This window comes from Pocillopora verrucosa, chromosome 4 (genome assembly GCF_036669915.1).
Source record: "Pocillopora verrucosa isolate sample1 chromosome 4, ASM3666991v2, whole genome shotgun sequence".
NCBI classification, from domain to species: Eukaryota; Metazoa; Cnidaria; class Anthozoa; order Scleractinia; family Pocilloporidae; genus Pocillopora; species Pocillopora verrucosa.
The window spans coordinates 20261050-20280680 of record NC_089315.1 but is presented as its reverse complement, the minus strand read 5'-3'; the positions used below and the strand labels follow the sequence as shown (position 1 = coordinate 20280680).

At 35.5% G+C, this 19631-nt stretch overlaps 2 protein-coding genes across 2 annotated transcripts in view; one reads left to right on the top strand and one right to left on the bottom strand.

The window, feature by feature from the left end:
• Positions 1–185: 185 nt before the first annotated feature.
• LOC131773102 (pygopus homolog 1) lies at positions 186–3999 on the bottom strand. The gene is made up of 3 exons (XM_059089074.2): positions 3862–3999; positions 3471–3655; positions 186–3076 (listed from the first exon to the last, which is right to left on the bottom strand). The coding sequence occupies exons 1-3, from the start codon at positions 3896–3898 to the stop codon at positions 2825–2827; spliced, it is 474 nt and encodes a 157-aa protein (XP_058945057.1). The 5' UTR covers positions 3899–3999; the 3' UTR covers positions 186–2824.
• Positions 4000–4032: 33 nt separating this feature from the next.
• The window catches only part of LOC131773101 (focadhesin), a 29297-nt gene continuing 13698 nt past the window's right edge, over positions 4033–19631 (top strand). Inside the window, exons 1-23 of the mRNA XM_059089073.2 lie at positions 4033–4099; positions 4818–4892; positions 5157–5311; positions 5641–5742; positions 5989–6090; positions 6653–6807; positions 7156–7247; positions 9862–9949; positions 10461–10585; positions 11008–11095; positions 11263–11498; positions 11901–11995; positions 12106–12283; positions 12809–12913; positions 13119–13345; positions 14164–14308; positions 14517–14651; positions 14788–14838; positions 16071–16154; positions 16343–16511; positions 16886–17053; positions 17614–17732; positions 18687–18779. Of these exons, the coding sequence (XP_058945056.2) occupies positions 4043–4099; positions 4818–4892; positions 5157–5311; positions 5641–5742; positions 5989–6090; positions 6653–6807; positions 7156–7247; positions 9862–9949; positions 10461–10585; positions 11008–11095; positions 11263–11498; positions 11901–11995; positions 12106–12283; positions 12809–12913; positions 13119–13345; positions 14164–14308; positions 14517–14651; positions 14788–14838; positions 16071–16154; positions 16343–16511; positions 16886–17053; positions 17614–17732; positions 18687–18779 (2844 nt within the window). The 5' untranslated portion in view covers positions 4033–4042. The remainder of the gene's footprint in view (positions 4100–4817; positions 4893–5156; positions 5312–5640; positions 5743–5988; positions 6091–6652; positions 6808–7155; positions 7248–9861; positions 9950–10460; positions 10586–11007; positions 11096–11262; positions 11499–11900; positions 11996–12105; positions 12284–12808; positions 12914–13118; positions 13346–14163; positions 14309–14516; positions 14652–14787; positions 14839–16070; positions 16155–16342; positions 16512–16885; positions 17054–17613; positions 17733–18686; positions 18780–19631) is intronic.

Below are 19631 nucleotides of genomic sequence, written 5' to 3'. Positions count from 1 at the left end.
AGCAAAAGCCTTATTATTTTAATATGCATTGTTCATAACGAGAGATAGGCTAGGCTTCAAGCTTCCAGATTCCCTTGTGCTTCAGGACTTCACAATGCTATCGGCTAGTAAAGCCACACTGGTTGGTATATAATAATATTTAAGTAAGTAAACTAAAAAGAAAAAAAATTGATTATGATCTCCAGATTATCTTGTTTATTGAAAGTACTCACTTGAATAAACTTCAGGGTCATGCTTAATACAGGTAACTGGTATCTTGGTAATCACTTGATTCTCAATGTTGCTTATTATCTTGGAAATAACCACTTGTGTGAGTCCTTACATCCTCTGTAATGTTTACTGTGCCATCACCGGTATTTTCCTCATTACTATGCGGTGAAAGTGTTGATCATATTTAGTGCACAATTCAATTTTGCGTATTCCAGAATCTATAATCAGCAATCACTTCCTAAGTGCACGATAGACATCAGCAGAGAGCCACAATGGCGCATACCGCTAGCTTGTCCACATAAAAAACACGACAATAACTGAATAGCTTCATTAACGATACATATATCACAAAATCTATCAAACACAATAAGAAGAAAACATGTTGTTTGTTCTTGTTTAAAGGCTAAGGTAGATATTCCTTTGCATGAGTGCCATGTTATGTGGGTCGATCAAAACTCAGCAATTGCTGAGCTTAAGTTAAAAATTCTATTTAGAGAGTATTGTCTTCCAAAATTTGTCTTGAACCCAAGTTTGAGGAAAACCTGATGCCGTAGGTGGATTCTAAAATTGCACGCCTTTGTAACCGAGAAAACCTGTGTTAAGGTTTCCAAAAATAGTTTACTTATTTTTTTAACACCAATTACTCGATTGATCGCAATTTTTCCTGATTATTTTAAATTTGGTGCAATAAATTCAAATGAATTTCTGAACCTCTTTTTCATTTTTTTCATTTCTAAATAGGTTAAGGTGGCTTGAATTACAGAAAGATAAAACTTGATATGTTGATTGCAATACAAAAATAAAGATAAAAAAGAAAGGACAACTAGGGAATTCATTGGCATCTAAATTTAAGGCTTTATGCCTGGAAGCTGGGAAATTTTCACAAACTCCATTAACAATTCTTACATGCTCCTTGAGAGTATTAGCTATTGGTTAAGAAATGTCAAGTGCTTTCAAATTTTTGTTGTTTTACCAGTTGACAAAATATGAAAACATGAGCATACTACAAAACTACTGTGTTTTCAACACTCGAGTTTAATTTGCCATTTTCTGGAGTACACAAGCTCAGAAAATTGGTATGAATAAGATCATTTGTGGGAGTCTGGTCAATATTCCTAAATATCATGTCAAGATAAATGTCAAGAACACAGTGGTATTTCAGTATCCTCTAGTTTAAGTTATTTCATTCACCAAAACACCAACAAAGATTTAAGAACCACTCAACTTTTCTGCACAAATATCTTACATTCTCAAGAAGTTTAAAGGATCCTTTCAGTAGAAATTGTGTGAAAATTCCCTTGGTGCCAATATTGCCACAACATAATTTAATACCCTAACTAATTCCTACTTGGCTTTTTCCCTTTTTCATTTTGCTTTTTTCTATGATAACTTTATTGTAAATTGGTGTATATTGTTAATGGACTGAAAAGTACTGATGAAATAAAAGTCAAATACATGGTTGTTCACTCATTGTAAGTGAAGTTGAGTTAACTAGGTGTCGTTCACTGTTTTCATTCTAAAGCATTTATATACAAAATTTACACACATACATGATGACAAGTTAGACTATCTGTATGTGGGCAGGGTAATGCATGCATATTAGGTACATACTTTTTTCACTTATTTGCAACTTTTAAATTTCCCAGTTTACATTAGATATTAGTAATAATTGTAATCATGTTAAGACTGTCTATATCTTTGGCATGGCCAAAAAATCATAAGGAAGAGTCAATTCAATTGACCACATAAATTGAAGAAAAATTGTAAGTTTTAAATGGAGCTGCATGAACTTGAGCACTTATGACTTGGGAACACGAGTGACTAATACAGTATTTAGTCTAACCAAACCTAAAATTTTTCCTTATGGTTTGTGGTGAGATTGAATTCTCTTTAAGTCAAAGGCTCAACTTCTAATAAAAGCCTTATAGAAATCCCCTATTTCACTCTACAACCTTTTGAAGAAATACATATTGACCAATAAGATGCAGAGTATTATGCTACTCATAGACACCTCTTGTTCCTTGTACACAAATAGAGAAATTCAAGTAATTTCATAGACTATCAATAATATCTTGGGAAAAAATTCAAGGAGAAGTGCTAATTTTCTTCATCTGTAGTTAAATTTGTACAAATACCATACAAAACCACCTTGAATAACATCATTAGGGTTTAATTTTCCTCAACTGCACAGTCTATCATTTCTTTGGAGAAATACTACTACCCAAGAGGTTTCCAACACATTTTTGGAAATTTATTTCCAACAAAGACAAAAAGGAAAGCTGTTTCTGAAAACCAGTGTAGAACAAATCTTACATGCTTATTTTTTTCAGGCATATCATCAGGATTGTTATTTTGTAAGAGAAATAACACATGCTTAACATGAATGTTTCTCAAAGAACTTGTGTTCCAAAGATGTTATTGAACACCTACCAACTGAAAACATCTCTCTTTTTTATCCATGAAGCCCAAAAGGTCTCATAAAATTACATATCTTTTAACTAGTATGTTAATTTTCAAACAAGTAAACATGAAAATTGATTCATAAATGCTACAAAATTCATGTTTGCTTAAACTTAATATATCAACTATATTGGTAATGAACAGGACATGATAGTTAACTCTTCAACTTAACCAATGGAACACTTTTGGTTGCAATACAGTTGTCACAGACCCACTCTGCATTCTCCTCAGCAGTTAGCAAGTCATAAGCTAGTTCAGTCAAGCCTGTGCAGACACGATGATACCATTGTGCGCAGCCTGTCTCACAGAATATGGCGTCATCGTTATCATTTACTTCCCTTTTACAAATGCCACATGGATACACTGGATCAATTTCATGGCTCGGTCTGTTTATTTCCAAAGTGGTCTAAGGAGGTAATGAATTGTTGTAAGAATACAGTAAAAACCTAATTTGATGCCAGACAACTTATTTTTTTCTCCTAATTAAATAAAAAAACAAAACTTAACAAAAACAAATAAAAAAGGAAAAACAAACAAAAACAAAACTCAGCAAACACTGAACTATTTAGCTGACCCCTACCCCTTTTTCTCTTAATCTCAACCCTATGGTAGCCGACTAGAATTCAGTTAATATTGTCTGCTCGTATGGTTTGTCATATAATGCTAGAACTTATATATTCTTCACCCCAAATGCTCTAAATTGCTTGTTTAAGTAACAAAATTTAAGCTCATACTACGAGTAACCAATTCCAGACTAACATAACAAGTGTATTCATATTGAATTTATAGACAAACAATACCTCTGTAGGATGTGTATTTGATTCTGTGATAAAGGCGGGAGGTACACCAAAGTGTTGCATTGATGTAACAGGGCTAACTAAATCTGATGGGCCAGAGCTCTCCTTTCCCTGTTTCTTTTGAGGACTCTCTGGGTTAGATCCACTGCTTTCTCCTTCAGCCTCTATTTCATCGGGATTAGCACCATCTGCGAGGAAGAAGTTTCCCTAAATTTTTAAGTTTACTCCATGAACGCTTAAACATGGACAAAGAAGTAAGAAGAGGAATTGAACCTTTTGACTTTAGTTTAGGCTTTCTTATGGCTGAGTTTAAAACTAATACCCCTAAATAAAATGTATGTATATAGAAAGTCTACAAGAAGATAACTTCATTGCAAGGAAATGTATCTCTTACCTCTAAACCTTGCAGGAACCTTTCTTTGGCGAGGCATTACTCTGCACTACGAAAATGACGCTAACGAAATCAACTATGGCGGATTGTTTATTTCGATGCTTGAATAAAATGTGTCAGGTTACACAAAGCAAAATATTGTCAGGCGAGGAACCACTGACCCGACAGCTCGGGTACAACTAAGATGGCAGATGAACAGCGAAAGCGACTGTCGTTCAGAAATCCTTCACATCAATCACAGGTGTGTAAAAATATTTTCTAAAAACTGGACGAAAAAATGAGCATATGGCCGTATAAATAAGATCGTTTAGTAAAAAATTGTTATCTAAGCTCCTGAGTCCTATGCTATAAGCTCCTGGTTCCCTTTCCTACCCAAGGCACTCAGGGAGTTGCTCGGCTATCCTCGAAGAAATTGTTAAGGGGGGGATACGATTAACAGGGAGAGCTTAAAGGAAAATGGAAGAGAGAAAAACAAACCATTTTTTTTAGTGGGATGGCGGCTCTATCTTAAAATGAGAGGTTTTGATCATTAAGGAATTGTATGTCGCCCTCACCATCGGATGATGATGTTCATTCACCACCGGAATGAAATCAGAAATTTGTCCTGGGAATTTAGAAATCAGGCCCACAGGAGTTAGAGATGTTTTGCCACTTAATTGGTGTAAACTCAAGGTTCTGCAAGTCGCACCTCAGAAAAAAAGTGCGTACATGATCATGAAAGTCCAGTCTCTGTGGTGTTTGTTAACCTGGAAGAACTTCATTAAATTGGAATGTCTAATTTATAAAAACTCTCACAAGGCAAAACCTGATTTACTAACTAAAAGAACAAATTTCTTGGTTTAATTCTTGGGGTCAGTAGTTCTACAGTCAAATATCCTGATTTTAGTGGGGAGTTGCATAATTTTCAATCTGCATGTTCATCAGCTTGACCCTTTTTTTTAAACAATTGGTTTGTACAGGAAGTATGGAAACTTTATGATTGCATCTTGATTTCAAAACCACCTGGATCTGTCATAAATGCCAATTCGGTAGAGGTGAGTAAGTGCTGTACATGTACATGGTGATATAAATGGCTCAGTAACCCACTCATTCAGTGGAGTTTCAAATAGAATCAAGAAAATTGCAAGTTCAAACTCAAGATCACTAATTTATTTGAAGACTGCAAATGCAAGCGCTATATAAGTTTTGGAACTGTATATGCCATTAAGGAGCCAAAACTGAAGATACATGAAAGGAACAATAAAAACTGACCATACTAAACATAGCACAACCATTGAGCACTTTGCTTTCTTCCTCAGATTCCTGAGCTCAAGTTATTATGGGAGTTGACTGGAGATTCTTCAGAAGTTTTAAGCAGATTGTGTTGTAATTGCTTGGTACAGCTAGTTGTTGATGACCATGCTGAATTTGAATATATCATAAGAGGACTATTAAGTGTGGCTCCATCTGCAAGGTGGGTCTTAACACCTACATCCAAACCTCTTTAATGTTAACTACAGGGCAAGGTGATGATCTGTCTTAGGCAGCCAAGATAAATCAAATATTCTCCAGATGCTAGCTCTTAATTGTGATTATATCCTTGCAAACTGTTTTTGAGTCAAAGGGGTTGAGTGGCTTTTTCTAAGAGGGTGACTGGTCCTCTGTAGAGGAGCCAACCATAATCAAAGATGCATTAACATTTTGGGTTGAAGCTAACCTGTATTTGTTTAGCTACATTACACAAGCCAGTAACCTTACAAGCTGTGATCTTCACCTATAGGTGTCTTTATTTATAATACACAGAAATCTGAGTGGTATATCAAAAGCCTTGAGTTGTTTGCTGACCTTTCAAGTTTATAAGTGTACTACAGCTGGTATGGAATATATATGCCCCTTTTCTTTAAGGTCAGTGTTGTACAAATGGCATTAAACTCATTTTATTTAAAGTTTTTTCATCAAAAGTTTATTTCATTGACACTCTTATCACAAAAAAATTCTTATAACTAGCAAAATGAAAGCACAACAATTGTCACTGACAATACACTGCAATCTTATGATACCTAAATATTGCATGTTGTTTACGGTAATTATATACATGTGATTTATGGAGTGTTTCTTCATTTACCTGACTGTTTATTTCTGTCTTATCAGGGCCTCTCCCCACCCATTCATTACACTAGTGATAAGTTGTCCTGAAAGTGCAACAATCCTGATCCAAGAAGTCAGTGTTTTACTTGTAAACAGTATCAAAAGGTACAGCCATACTTAAATCCCCCAACCAATTTTCCTGATGTTGTGGCAAATCTTTTATGTTTTGAACTATGCATGGTATTAATTCAATTTTCAATTATTGTGTTTTAGCAATGAGATCACTCAGTTCCATTAGTCAGATGTTAAAACTTGCCTCTCCTACAGTGTCACATTCAGCTTTAAACAAGTTTGAAATTATGTTAACTCACCTAACATGTTTGCTTATAATTTTGTCATGAATAAACCTGGTTACAAAAACCAACTTATTAAAATATGCTCTAACAAAAGTTTTTAGGGCAATTTGCAGAAGTCTGTCTCTAAATTGAATAAGTTTTTTTTTTTATTTTTTCAAGAGATAGTAGGCTATGCATATTTTTTAAAATATGGAGTGTAAAATGGTTGAAACCAATACATGGGTGGGTTAAGTTTAGATGAATTTTTAAGTAATTATAAAAATCTTTGGGCTTAATATGCTAGAAGGGTTAACACAGATTATGCAACTGTGTTGTGTCCTGGGGAACATACCATTTTTGTTATCCTATGGGCATTTATTTTTTTTTAACAGATATCTCAATTGTGATCCTCGATTTATTCTACGGATGCTGGAATCATTTTTTAAGTTTGTTCTTTTGGATCCAAATGTCACAGTTAATTGGTTTACTAGGCAGCAACTTTTAACAACCCTCTTGCAGACAGCCAGTGCTTTACTTCAATGTACTGGTATGTCTAAATTTTAGTGACTTGTTAGAGAATTGTAGCAGTCCATTTTGTTCTAGCATATATTCATATCTTTATACATTCAGCATGCATTCATTTATGACATCATCCTGGTGTAAGTTCTACCTCTTTCCTAAGAAGGTACTACGGTAAAAATCCTTATGTGTGCATAGCTGTGCATCCATAACATGATGCATGCAGTTTAACTTCAGCTGAAAGTTTCCATCAAGTGTAGCGGCATGTATTATGCAATCCTCTTGAGTTCACTTGATAGATTGGAACAAGCTCAATTTCTTTTTATGTACTAAGATATATATCACTAAGATATGTACTTTGTTTTGTTATATTAAGAAACTGATCACAGCCATGAAGAAGTTACTGAGAGAAAAGTTCTTGTTGGGGATATTATTGATTTATTGACATCTCTTGTTCCCTGCTATCAGGTCAGTTTAGAATCAATTGGTTATGATAAGGAACATAACCTTTATGAAAATATCTTATACATTTTTGGCAATTGAGTAATTGGTTGCAGTAGATTCTTTGAGAAAAGTACATTTCTTTTCCGCTCCTCTAAAGGGGAGAGGTTTATCTCAACTGGTCAGTAGGAAAATATGTGATCTGTCTCATAAAAATTAGTTACAACATACCTGTATCCTAAAGATTTGGACTATCAAAGTCCAAACAATTGACACTGAGTTTATTTACAAGAACAGTCTTCTTCTTAGTAGTTTCAGTGGCATGTTTTTATGTCAGTCTTATGTACACTCATAATACTGTAGGTATGAAGTCCTTCCATTTTCCCCTCTTTTTTACCTGAAACTAGTTATTATTTTCATATCAGTAGTAGAAAAAGTTATGTCACTATTAAGTCAGATAGTCTTGCCATGATAGTTGGATCATTTTGTGTGGTTAGACCATTGACCAGTTGGACCATTCTAAGTGATTAGACCATTTTATCGAGACAGATCATAGTTAGACCATTTTACGCAGTCCAACTGTTTTCGGTGATTGGATCATTTTATCTAATTAGATCATTTTAATTGATTCAATCATTTTATGCTGCTGAACCATTTTCTCTAGCGAGGCCATTTCTATCAGTTGGATTATTTTCTCTAGTTAGACCATTTACTACTAGTTGGATCATTTTATATAGTTACCCCATGTATTACAAGCTGGACCTTTTATCTACAATCAGCATCCAAATTAGTTGACACACACTTAAAAAGGGCAAAAGAGATAAAAGTAAAGTAATAGGGGGTTGAAAAGGTCAATTTGTCTACAATTTTGTCACCTATTTGAAGTTAGGCCATTTCTGCTAATCAGCCCATTTCCACATTTACTTACAACCTTTTGGACCATTTAATGTCAGTATTTTAATTATTTACACTGGTTGGAGTGTTATATGGTTAGTCCATTTTATCTAGTTAGTCCATCTATGTTAGTTGGATCCCTTTGAACCAGTTGGACTACAATGACTGGTTGAACAATTTCAGGCAGTTGGCCAAATTATCTAGAAAGATCATTTAAAGCAATTGGACTTTCTGAACCAGTTGAACCATTTTGTTTTGTTAGATTATTTCTACCAGTCTGACCAGTTTATAAGTTGGACCATTTAAAGCAGTTGGACCATTTTATCTAGTTTGAGAATTTTAACTAACTGGATCACTGTAACCAGTCAGACCATTTTATCTTGTTACCCTACTTTAACTATTGGATCGTTGTTCTGTTTCAGTCGAACCTTGATTATCTGGATTTGTTGGGACTAGACAAAATAGTCAGAATAATTGAGGGACCAGATAATCGAGAATATGAATATTGATGAGGAACAAAAACTGATTAAATTAAGAAAGCCACATTTAATTGTGAAACAAAACATTTACAAATCGTTTTGAAAAAGTATGGTCTACATCTTCACAGTCTCTTGTGGATACCTCTACACATGTGTATTAACAATTAAAATCACTGAAAAGGGTTTTTACATTGGCCTAAAATGTTGAAGTAGGTCAGTTTGTCTTAAAGAAGAACATGGCATGCGCATAGAGAGTTCCATCATTCTTCAAAGCTGCATAATCTGAATAGCGTCAACATTGTTCTGTCTTTCCATCCATAATAAACACTTTTTAACACATGATGCATATGAGTGCTTCCTATTGTTTTTTGAAAGCGAAACAAACTTGCCTTTACTTTTCAATGCTGTAGTTTTGAAAAGAATATGGTTATGGATCTTGATCATGACTAATAAATATTCATGACAAAATTGGGACCAAAGAAAAATGTCACAAAATCATCAAACTGAAAATTAAAATGAACCAAGACAGTTAAGAGTACTATGAAAAGCATTTCATCCATTTTTATCCATTTTTTATCCATTTTTTATCCTTCATATACATGCATTTCAGATATTTTGTGACCTCTTTCTTAAAGTACTATATGCTGATCACTTGTTCTCATTATGTGGAATGTCTGTGGCAGACCACATGAAAAATGTGCTTGAGAGCCCTCATAGTCAAATATGGAATTAGCCATATGCTTGTTAGCCTCATGTTAGTGCTTATCACTAAACCTCTGTTGGCTGGGTTACCACCTGGTTGGGTGATCGCACATAATATTCTTTTTTGTTGACTCTTTTAGTCATGGTTATTTTTTTTCCTGTACTTTGAATTTAGCATTAAATTTATTATTTTCCACATAAAATCAGAGTGACTGTAGATAACCACTATTGCATTCCACATTAACACCTCCAGGTGTCTTGTTACTCTGACAATTATTGACCTTTCCAATAAACCTGGGAAGAAAATAGAGAAGTCAAAATTTGTTTTTCAAGGATCTAATTGTAAGGATTATTTTAACCCTTTAAAATCAAAACTTAGCTTGGTTAAAGGATCCTATTCCAGATGCTTTTAATATCCCTAGCTATTTATCAGTGTAAATATGCAGGATGTAACTCCCATGACATTAATGAGACAACTTGCCATTTTTGTAGTACGGTACTGGAACATTTATTGACTGCCAAAAACTATCATGTTTATTTGCACTTGTTTGTCCCTTGTTCTCTAGATTGATGACAAATCTCTCAGTCATACAACTTTTCTTGTGCACAGTCTGACAAACTGGTTACTTGAACATAGAAATTTTTTCCCTGGTGGTAAGTTTTAAAGAACAAAAGGAAAAAGAGGATTTTTTTGGAAACTTTCAAATGATAGAGAATATGTTTTTTTCTGTCTTGTTACGAGTGTGGGACAAAGAAAATATTCTGAGTCCCCATGAGGAATCAAACCTCAGACCTGTGGATTCTATGCTCCAATGCTCTACCACCAAGCCACAGAGACTCCATGGTGAGCAAGGTCTGTTACAAAGTTCATGTGACACATGTCCTACAAACTGCTAGGATCAGCAATGTCGATAGCGTAATGTTTGTAGATAGAAATAAGAGAGATGGTAGATTTTGAGCTTGGTAAAGAAATAGAGAATGATGTTTTTTTTGTCTTGTCACGAGTGTGGGACAAAGAAAATATTATTGTATTTATGTAATATTATTATATTATATATTAATATTATTATATTTATATAATGTACTTTATAATATACTTCATTATATTTTGATTGTGATTATTTTTTTTTTAAATAATTACCTTTGTTCTGCATGGTATATTTAGGTACTAGCCATTTGGAGCTGATGGTGAATCATTTGTTTTCTTTGTGTTGCGAGAGTCTGTCTTTTGGCTCTGACATGACATCATCCATCCTCTTATTGCAAACAATTCAACATCATTGTCCACAGGTATTGCTTTGGTAACTTATTTAGTAAAGTAAGGACTCAAAACTCAGAACAATTGCTAAAGGCCAAATGAATGGCAAGAGTGGAGAGTCAAGTAGTTTTACTATTTTAAGTTCTGAACTGTGTGATATTATTAAAAAATGAGTTTTCCAGGTTAAATGGTAAACTTTTATGGTTTTGAGCTCACTTGTTAGTCATTCAAATAGAAATGTAAGCTTTTAATGTACATGTATTTGTTTTAGTTCAATTTTTTTTGTCAAAATTTCATTTGGATGAAGAATTAACATTATATAGGAATTTTCAAAACCCAGGAAAATGAATTGATTCTTGTTATGTGACTTTAGTGGGTTTCAAATTGATGAAAATTGACATAGTAGTTACAGTTAATTAATTCTGAATAATGTAATTGATTTTTCTTATTAAAGGCCTTCTTGCAATTATACATCTTACCAACCTTGAGCAAGCTTCTTCTGGATTCACTGGGAGACTGTTACATTCATATTCTTCAGCTCTGTAAGTGTCAATCCTTCTGGTTTTTTAAGATGTCTTGATGAAGCAAGGGTAAGAGAGGTCTAGTTCTTAACTGAAGCACTCTGCACTAAGGGTCTTGATCTTGATCTTGATCTTGATAAGACCATTCTTGAATATGGCATTAAAAATTTTCATCTTTCTTCATGTAGGTTTGTCAACAGTGCAAACTCAATTAAAACATTTCAAGCCTGACTGCCTGTTTCTCCCCGTCAGTCATTTATTTCTTGTGCAACCAATACTTCAAATTATAACATCACCTCCCAGGCAGACATTCAGCATAAGGATGCAGGGTGGCACTGTGCATTCTTTACACTGTAAAGCTCTCAAGATCTTAGGATTTGTGGAAAACAATGTTATTCCCCTAATTGAGGAAAACCAAACTAAGGTGAGAAGTGCATACATGTAATGTGATGATTGCCTCTGGCTGCGGTGGGAACAGTTAGAGTACACTGGTTGATTGATTTGAATTACTGGTAATTATCCTATGAAAACATTTATAAGCAGCTGAATCAAACAGTGATTGAAACATAGTTGCATACAAGAATAATTCTGTGCCTTTTTCACACAATAAAACTTGTGGAACCTCTTGGAAAAATTAGTTGCAATAAGTAGATATACTTGATAACATGCACAATTAAAACTTGAACAAGATGACACAATGAAACAAAAGTACATATCATACAATGAAACATCAATCAGCTTGCAGCAATCTCAAGAAAGAATAATATGCTTAACTTTTCAAAAATATGGGAAGCACATAAGTTAGTAGGTTTTGTCTTTTTTTCAGACTATTGGGAATACTCATCAGCACTATGCTTCAGCTCTGAGTTTGTGTATCAGACAGATGACAGCCTGTGCTGAAGAAATGATCATCTTAATTAGGTAATAGTGCTATGCTAGCTGTGAAATATTTTTGTCGATTAGTCCTGTTTTCAGGAGAAAGAAGACTTTATGGTCAGATAATTTATGTATGACTGTTTTCACTTTCTAAGAAACACCAAATCTACAAAGCACTGGCTGAGCAATTTACAGAAGTCAGTAGCTTCACACCGTCGCCTGCTAAGTCATGTTCCTTTGATGTTGTCTGCATTGTTGGTGACTTCACAAGGATCTCTTGCTATGGAAGTCTTAGAAGTTATCCCAATTTTAGCAAAGGCAGATCCATCACAGGTCTGAAAAATAAAGTCTGTGTCTGCACTGTACGCCAACAATAAAATGGACAAAGAAAGATGTTAGATAGAAAAATACTCGGACTACCTTGTAACTTATTTATTTAATCAGAACTACAGACTTACCGTTGGTTGTTTTACCCTTAAGTACTAATGACAGTATTCCAGATACTCTTGTATCAAGAACAAACGTAAGCTACTTGCTTTGGTCTTACAGAGCTTACTAATCTCATGTATGGAACAAATCATGTGGCTTTACTATGCGTTTAACTTTTAGCAGGCACCTGCTTTTTCATCGTTTTTCGGTCTTAAACCAGTAGCGATCTTCTCTATTCTAGAATTAGCCGCAGAAGTAACCGTTGATTTTCTTCGATATTATGAACTGCAAATGAGCCCCAAATGGAGCATAGCCTTCTCCCTTTAGAATCGGCTTACTTTGAAAGTGGTTACAGATTAAGAATTGTGTTCATTCGACCCTTTTTTTAGGCTCGGTATTCACCGGTTTATGTGATGTCTTATTTTGCAGGCTGTTACTTTTCTGCCATTAATACTCTATAAACTTAGTAAAGAAGTTGATTCTGAAGTGAAACAGTATGCTCTGTACACTATACCACAACTTGCCACTCACAAGGTACTCCGGTTTCTTCAGTAACATGTAGCCGCTAACCAGTTTGTAGGGTGGTCTGATGTCGAGGGGTGTGGAGGTTTTTTTATAAACACATTATTATTTTTAGTTTAGCGTTAAAAATTGTGAAAAATGTAGTTTTATCATGTGACTACTTCTGTAGAAATTTCCTCACCCGTGCATAAATTATGTTCATTTTCCTTTTTGGCAGTTTTGTATAGGTCCTGTGTTACGCACGATTCAGACAATAGGAAAGTGTCCTCTTCTTAAGCCTGTTTCTCTGAGACTGATTTGCAAGTTGTGGCAGTCAAATAACCGAGTGTTTCCGCACCTTCAGAAAGCACTGAGTTCAGTAGTTGACTCCAATTTGGGAGCTGAATTGGATTTGGAGATTAAGATTGCTCAAGCAGCTTGTTTATTAGACATCTGCAAGCTTAGGTAACGATCGTACGAAATAAAGTACATGTGAGGTACACAAAACGCATTTGTAGCGAAGATTTACCACAGGGAATTTTTTTTAGTTCATCAGTTGCTTTTGCTACTACTACTTTTATGCTTTTTTATATGCTGTGATCATGCATGGACATTTCACAAAGAGTGTCCCTGGCAAAAAAAAAAAAAGGAGTGAGCATGTTGATCATATGAATTTCTCAAAGTTTTGAAAGTAGGCGATAAAGATCCACGTTCTGAGGAAATAGAAAGCTTATCAAAAATAGCCGCAACATATTTTTTTCTTCATAATATGCCCTTTGAATTAAAACAGAGCTGAGAAAAGTGTTTGGCTGCTTTCTTTCTTTCTTTTTTTTTATTCAAACCCGACATAATTGCGGTCATGCCAACGGGGAGAAGAGTGAAGCAAGCTTATTTTCAAAACATTTTGGAGTGCTCTGCTTCAATTTGGTAGAAATTAAAGGTGATTAGACGTCTTGCTTCCTTCGCTTGTGAGATGTAAGACATATCAGCTGAAGCATATAACGTAGTTCTGGGTTAAACAATTCTTATATATTGGAGGCCATAAACGCGATCAGGGTTGCCAAAAATGCATTGTTTTTAATAAAAGTTTGAAGTAATATTTGATTAATCCTGATTTGAAAGCATCTCCGTCGTTAGTTCATTAAAATAAATACTCAAATAAATAAATAAATAAGAACTAACAACAAATGAGACGCATTTATACTTCAGGGGATAGAAGTTGCAAATGAATAATCATGTTTTATGACTAATTTTGCCTGATATATGTTGGTGGTCCTCTTCAGGCCCTCTCAGCACGGTGAAGATCTACTTGGTTTGCTGTCCAAATTGCTTGATGAGAATACAAAGCCAGGCGAGACTAAAAACACTCCCTCTGCATTAGTGGTATCATTAGCACTGCAAGCCCTGGAACAGCTTTGTAAAGCTGAGGTATGTCGAATTAAATTTTGCATCTGCCCTTGACTGCCTTTAACGTCAACTGAGTATTTATTGAAAACAAACAAACAAAACAAAAAAAACAAAACAAACAAAAAACTAACAAAAGTACAAGTACATGATATCATCTTCAACTTCAGGCTTCCGTAGATGGACACTTAGATGTGATTCAGATCTGTGTCACATTTTTGTTCTTCCTCAGGTTGTCGATCTATGCACTGCGTGGAAAGTCCTTTCCGTGAAGCTTGGCATGGACAGACGGCCCCAAGTTCTGTGCAGTATTTGTCAGTTGTTCAGAATTGTATCCGACCTGGTCTCTAACTCTTCAGTTTATCTGGTACGAGTGGTTTGCTTGAGGTTTTAAACGTTGCTCTAATTTTTTTAGCTGTTTCAAGGGAATTGAAAATCACGGATATCTTTGCAAACGAATTTTTAGAATTAACTCCGACTTGACATTTTCTTTCCTTTTTCAGGATTTTAAGAACGAAGTACTTACCTTTCTATGGTCGTTAACGCAGCATGAGGTTCGTATGACCGCTGTAACGGTGATATGTTCTTCTAACAAATGCACGAGACGTTGTTCTGCTCAAGGTGAAGTGATATTTGATGATAACTGAACGTAGGGAAGAGCAATGTTAATTGGTAATCACATGATTTCGAGTGCAATTTGGAATAAATCAGCACGAGTAAATTTTTCAAAGGCTAAACCAATTGCACGAACCCGTAGGGTTCGCACGAGGAAAATCATGTGATTACTAGTTGATAATATACAAGCAAAATCATGACTGTTTTCCTTTTAGATGTCCTTATTTCGTGTAATGGCTCACCAGTTCGGCCATTTGCCTTTGTCTCGTTACAGGAGTAGTCAGGCTTTTTCTTTTTGCTTCAAACTTTTAAAATTTATCTGGAGAATAATCAAGCGTTTATATTCTTCTTTCTCTGTTAGGTATCGGTCGTTAGTAATAACCATCTCGTGAAAGCTATCACATTTGTAATCTTCCACGTCTTTCGTACGAACTGTTGCATAAAACTCCTCGAGAATTTTACTGAGGGCCTCCGTTTCATACTTCTATCCGGTTTTGGATGCTAGACTTTTAGCCAGTTGTTTTTCCTTTGTTGGATGTTTTTTTTCTCTAAGCATTCTCCCTCAAACTCTGGATTAAAACGTTGCTACTTTCTCCTAACCTGTCCGCCATTTTGTTTTGTTGGGCTTTCGCGACTTACCAGTCAATCAATTTAATGTCAACTCTCTGCACTTAACTTCAATTTTCTGCACTACTTGGTATTAATTGACGTGTTTTCAGCCAAGGAGTACGCTAAAATTTTGCATATGTATTATTACGTGTGAAATTGTATGTATAATAAAAGCTAAGTTTTTCGTTTGTCTCATGATGTAGTCACGTGTGATGTAGATTGCGACGTTTCGACTGCATACTGCTAGTCTTCTTCAGGCGATGAGGTCGACGTCGACGTCGATTTCACTAGGTCTTCTGTTTTTAGAAATCCAAAGAAGTGACTCAGACAGAGAATGTACAATTTTTTTTTAGAAACTCCTGAAACCGAAAATATTAAAAATAGTTGTAAACTGTAACCGTTATCGACGTCAGAGGGTCCAATGAAAACAACAAAAAAACTGTCAAGGACACGAAGAATAAGTTGGGCTCAGTTGGTAAAGCCGCTGAACAAAGCCATTGACCGCCAGGAATCAACGTTCATTTATTGATGCTTACTGTGTGGTTTGGTCTCTTACCATCAGGAGTCGCCTGTCGCTCATGCTGCTTTCACGACTTTGTCAATATTTCATCCATCTGATTTCAAGCTGATTCATCTTCCTCCAAAGGTATTGTAGTGTTTGTATGAAGCCGTCGGTTAAAACGCTCTATATAGTTATTTCTGGTTTAGTTCATCGTTAGTTCGCATCAGAGTCCAATCATCTCTGTGGAGTATTCGGTATCAACTTGATATGTGGACCTCATAGCATCTAAACCACAAATCAGATGTTTTATGTTAAATGTATGCCATACGTAGATCTACCTTCCACTGAAAGAAGAATTGCTGGCGTCTAAGAAAAAACTTGATGGCAACGTGGATGAAGAGTATGATGAAGCCGCTGTACAACAATCCATTGATAACTCAATGCCCCCTGGGACTGCTTATGTTGAGCTTCTGCAGATGGTCAAACAAGATGAACTCCAAGGTACAAAATCTTACTCTTCATTCTATTCGTGAAAATCAGTCTTTTTACAAATAAAACTCAACGGGATTGATCCAACAGTACCATTCTTTGCATCCAGTCAGTCACCGATTTCACCCTAAGAGCGTAGCAAACTCCTTAATACAACAGACAATGATTTTAAATAACTCTTTTGAATCAAGATATGTTATTGATGTCGCTAAATCCGCCGTACTGTGTGATCCCAATGCCATGTTGTATCACAGTAAACAAAGTGGAACCTACTGGTGGTATCAGCTCTAATGCTTGAACCAGTTCAGCGTGTTGAAATGCTGAAAAAAAAACAACAACAACTAAAGCAGAAAGAAATTACTAGTTCTTGATACAACGAATTTCAGGCTACCAGAAGCTATTGACCAACATGATCAAAGTGGAAGCTGAATCTATGCCACGGGGTTTGGGTCACACTTCATCATCACATGAGAGGAATTTGCGATCCATCCCAAAATTTTTGACGTCACAATATGAGAAGTCGAAATCACCTGGATTGAACCAAGGACTTGCAGGTACCAAGAATACAACAGATATTGATTTATAATTGTATAACTTGTTACCATATTTTTAAGCTCCCTGATGTATATCAAGAGAAACAGCGGGGACAGATATGGACAGTCCGGGCCTTGGCTTGGATATATTGATTCCACAAAATGTATTTTTAGTTAAACTGAGGTTGTTTTTCTCTAGTTGTCGGCAATGTGAATTTTTCTATTTCCCCTTCATCATCTATCGATAGTGTTATTTTCCACGTTCTCCTCCGTGATAATCTGTTCACCTATATCATCAGACTCAGATTACAGTTAGCTGTAATGCGGTTTCAAAAAGAGACTTGCGTACGATAGACTTCTTGTTTATAAGTTAAATGGAAACTGTATCATCCCAAAGTGTGGATCAGGTAGTAACTTCCCTCTCTGTCCCTCACTTTCTCCTTTGCTACGTTGCCAAGTCTATTTACGTAATATCTTTTAGTACATATATCAGCCATGGAAGTTTCTTTCTACTTTCAAAGTTTGTGAGTGGCGCCTGTTTTATGTTTCTCTATGTGAACTACTCTTTTGTATTGAATCAGCTGGAATGCTGTTTAGTTTCGAACCTCCTTTTGAACAACACGAAGGGAAACGGGCCAGAAAATATATGGTTGATTGTGCTCGTACATACAGACAGATGTTAGATTCACTACTTCACGAAGTAAGTCATGCAAACAACCTAATCACTTAAAGTACTTCTGTGTTGTTTATAATTAGTATTTTTACTTGATTGTCAGCAAGTTTCTTTTCCTTTTTTCAGGCTAAGTTTTTATTCATTTTAGAATAATCAGACATAGTCATGAGTATCGGTGGTCACTCACAACAAGAATTCATCGACTCATTTGATGCACCGCAGCCCGTGTGACCCAAAATCACTGATTTTTACGCGAATAGTTCCAAAGGAACTCACTCCAATATCTGTAGACGTTTCCGTTAGAAAATTGTCTCGTGACAAAGTTAGTAATGCAGCCGTGATCTCAATGATGCCAAAAACGTTTTTTTATTTTTTCAACACCACTTCATTTATTAGTAAACCATTTGCTGATATCCACGAGAATCAAACGGAACAGCTTAAAGGAACAGATTATGTCGAGGATTATATAAACGAGCACTTTTCGTGCAGTTGATAGCTGTTATGTTTTTTATGCATCACTGTGTTGCATCACGCATGACCAAACTTAAAGCAACAGCGTGTTATCGAAAACTTTTATTGTGGAGGACTTTCCCTTTTGATTTTACTGGGCAAATTTTAGCAAGCAAGTTCCTTTTTTCTTTGATAACGGTAGAACGCTATTTGAAAATTGGGGAAACATCACTTTGGGAATGTCAATGGAAATGCCTTAGTTTTATTTGAAGCAGGTTGGGTCATTTATTACCGTACGAGTGAAAGGGTTTATATTCAATCAATTCGATTCGAACTTATGTGATTAGTCAAACGCATGACATGATTGGGTATGTCGCAGCTAAAAGTGGAGAGTTTTCAAGTGATATTCCCCACAAATTTAAATCTTATTTCCAATAGACTTAGTGTGATTTCTTAGTGAAAATCGGTTCATCTGTCTGTTGTGTGCGGATTGGCTACACGTATGTTTGATGATTCATCCTATTACATTAGGTACCAGTGCAGCCGACTGAATGGCACAGAACATTACTGCTGCCTCAAGCGTGGTTTTCCTTCATGAATCGCGCTTACAAGGCTTGTGTAGAGGTACGTATGATGTAATAAGCATATTTTCTTTTCCCGTCCTCTTGACAGAATGGATCCCATCTTTACTGGGCTCAATTAAATATTTGCCATCTTTCCTGTTCTATTAATGTGCTCTATCCTTTGGACATTGTTGATCCCAGGAGGATGCTCAACAATCTTCACAAGTGATTGACGAAATACGTACGAAAGGCATTTTAAAAATCATCTCTCCTCAAAAGATCCATCTGGTTTCCTTCTACTCGTTATCCTATCTGTGTTACTCCTTAAACCATCCGGTGGTCTTTTTTACTCAGGCCGTTATTTGATTGGAAATGCTATCACTATCCACATCATAGCGTAGACTCCGCAGAAGGATTTAGGAGAAGAAGGAATCGGCCAACTATTACCCTAAGCGTTTAATTTGTGTTTTTTAACTGTTTTTGTTCTGTGTCACGTACACATAATGAACTTCCTTCTATTCTCTTTATAAGTCTTCTTTTTTCCCGACTTCGAACGTTTTGGGATACTCGGAAAAGTCATGGAGAGAAAGAAGAGTCTTTGTATACTAAAAGGTCAAACTGTAATCAACTGGAGAATAGTCTCTTCTCCATTGCACCGGACGAAAAATTCTTTATTTTGAAGCTTTTTTGCTCTTTAAATCTTGGCTGTTTAGCATTGTATTTTTATGATTACTCTTTGAACTCGTATTGACGAGCTGTCGGTCGTGTGATTCCGTGGAAACATCAGTAGAAGACATTATACATAGAAGGACTCTCTTAATTACGGATTTTCTATATTCGCATATTCTGTTTTCGTGATCGATCACTCAGCTCTTGAGGAGGAATTTTATTGAGAAGTTATTTATATCTGTTG

Excerpts from the sequence above, each read along its gene's own strand:
- LOC131773102 (XM_059089074.2), bottom strand. The coding sequence starts at position 3,898 with ATGCCTCGCCAAAGAAAGGTTCCTGCAAGGTTTAGAG. Across the intron at positions 3,656-3,861 it reads GGTTCCTGCAAGGTTTAGAG|ATGGTGCTAATCCCGATGAA; the intron begins GTAAGAGATACA and ends TCTTCCTCGCAG. Across the intron at positions 3,077-3,470 it reads CAAATACACATCCTACAGAG|ACCACTTTGGAAATAAACAG; the intron begins GTATTGTTTGTC and ends TTACCTCCTTAG.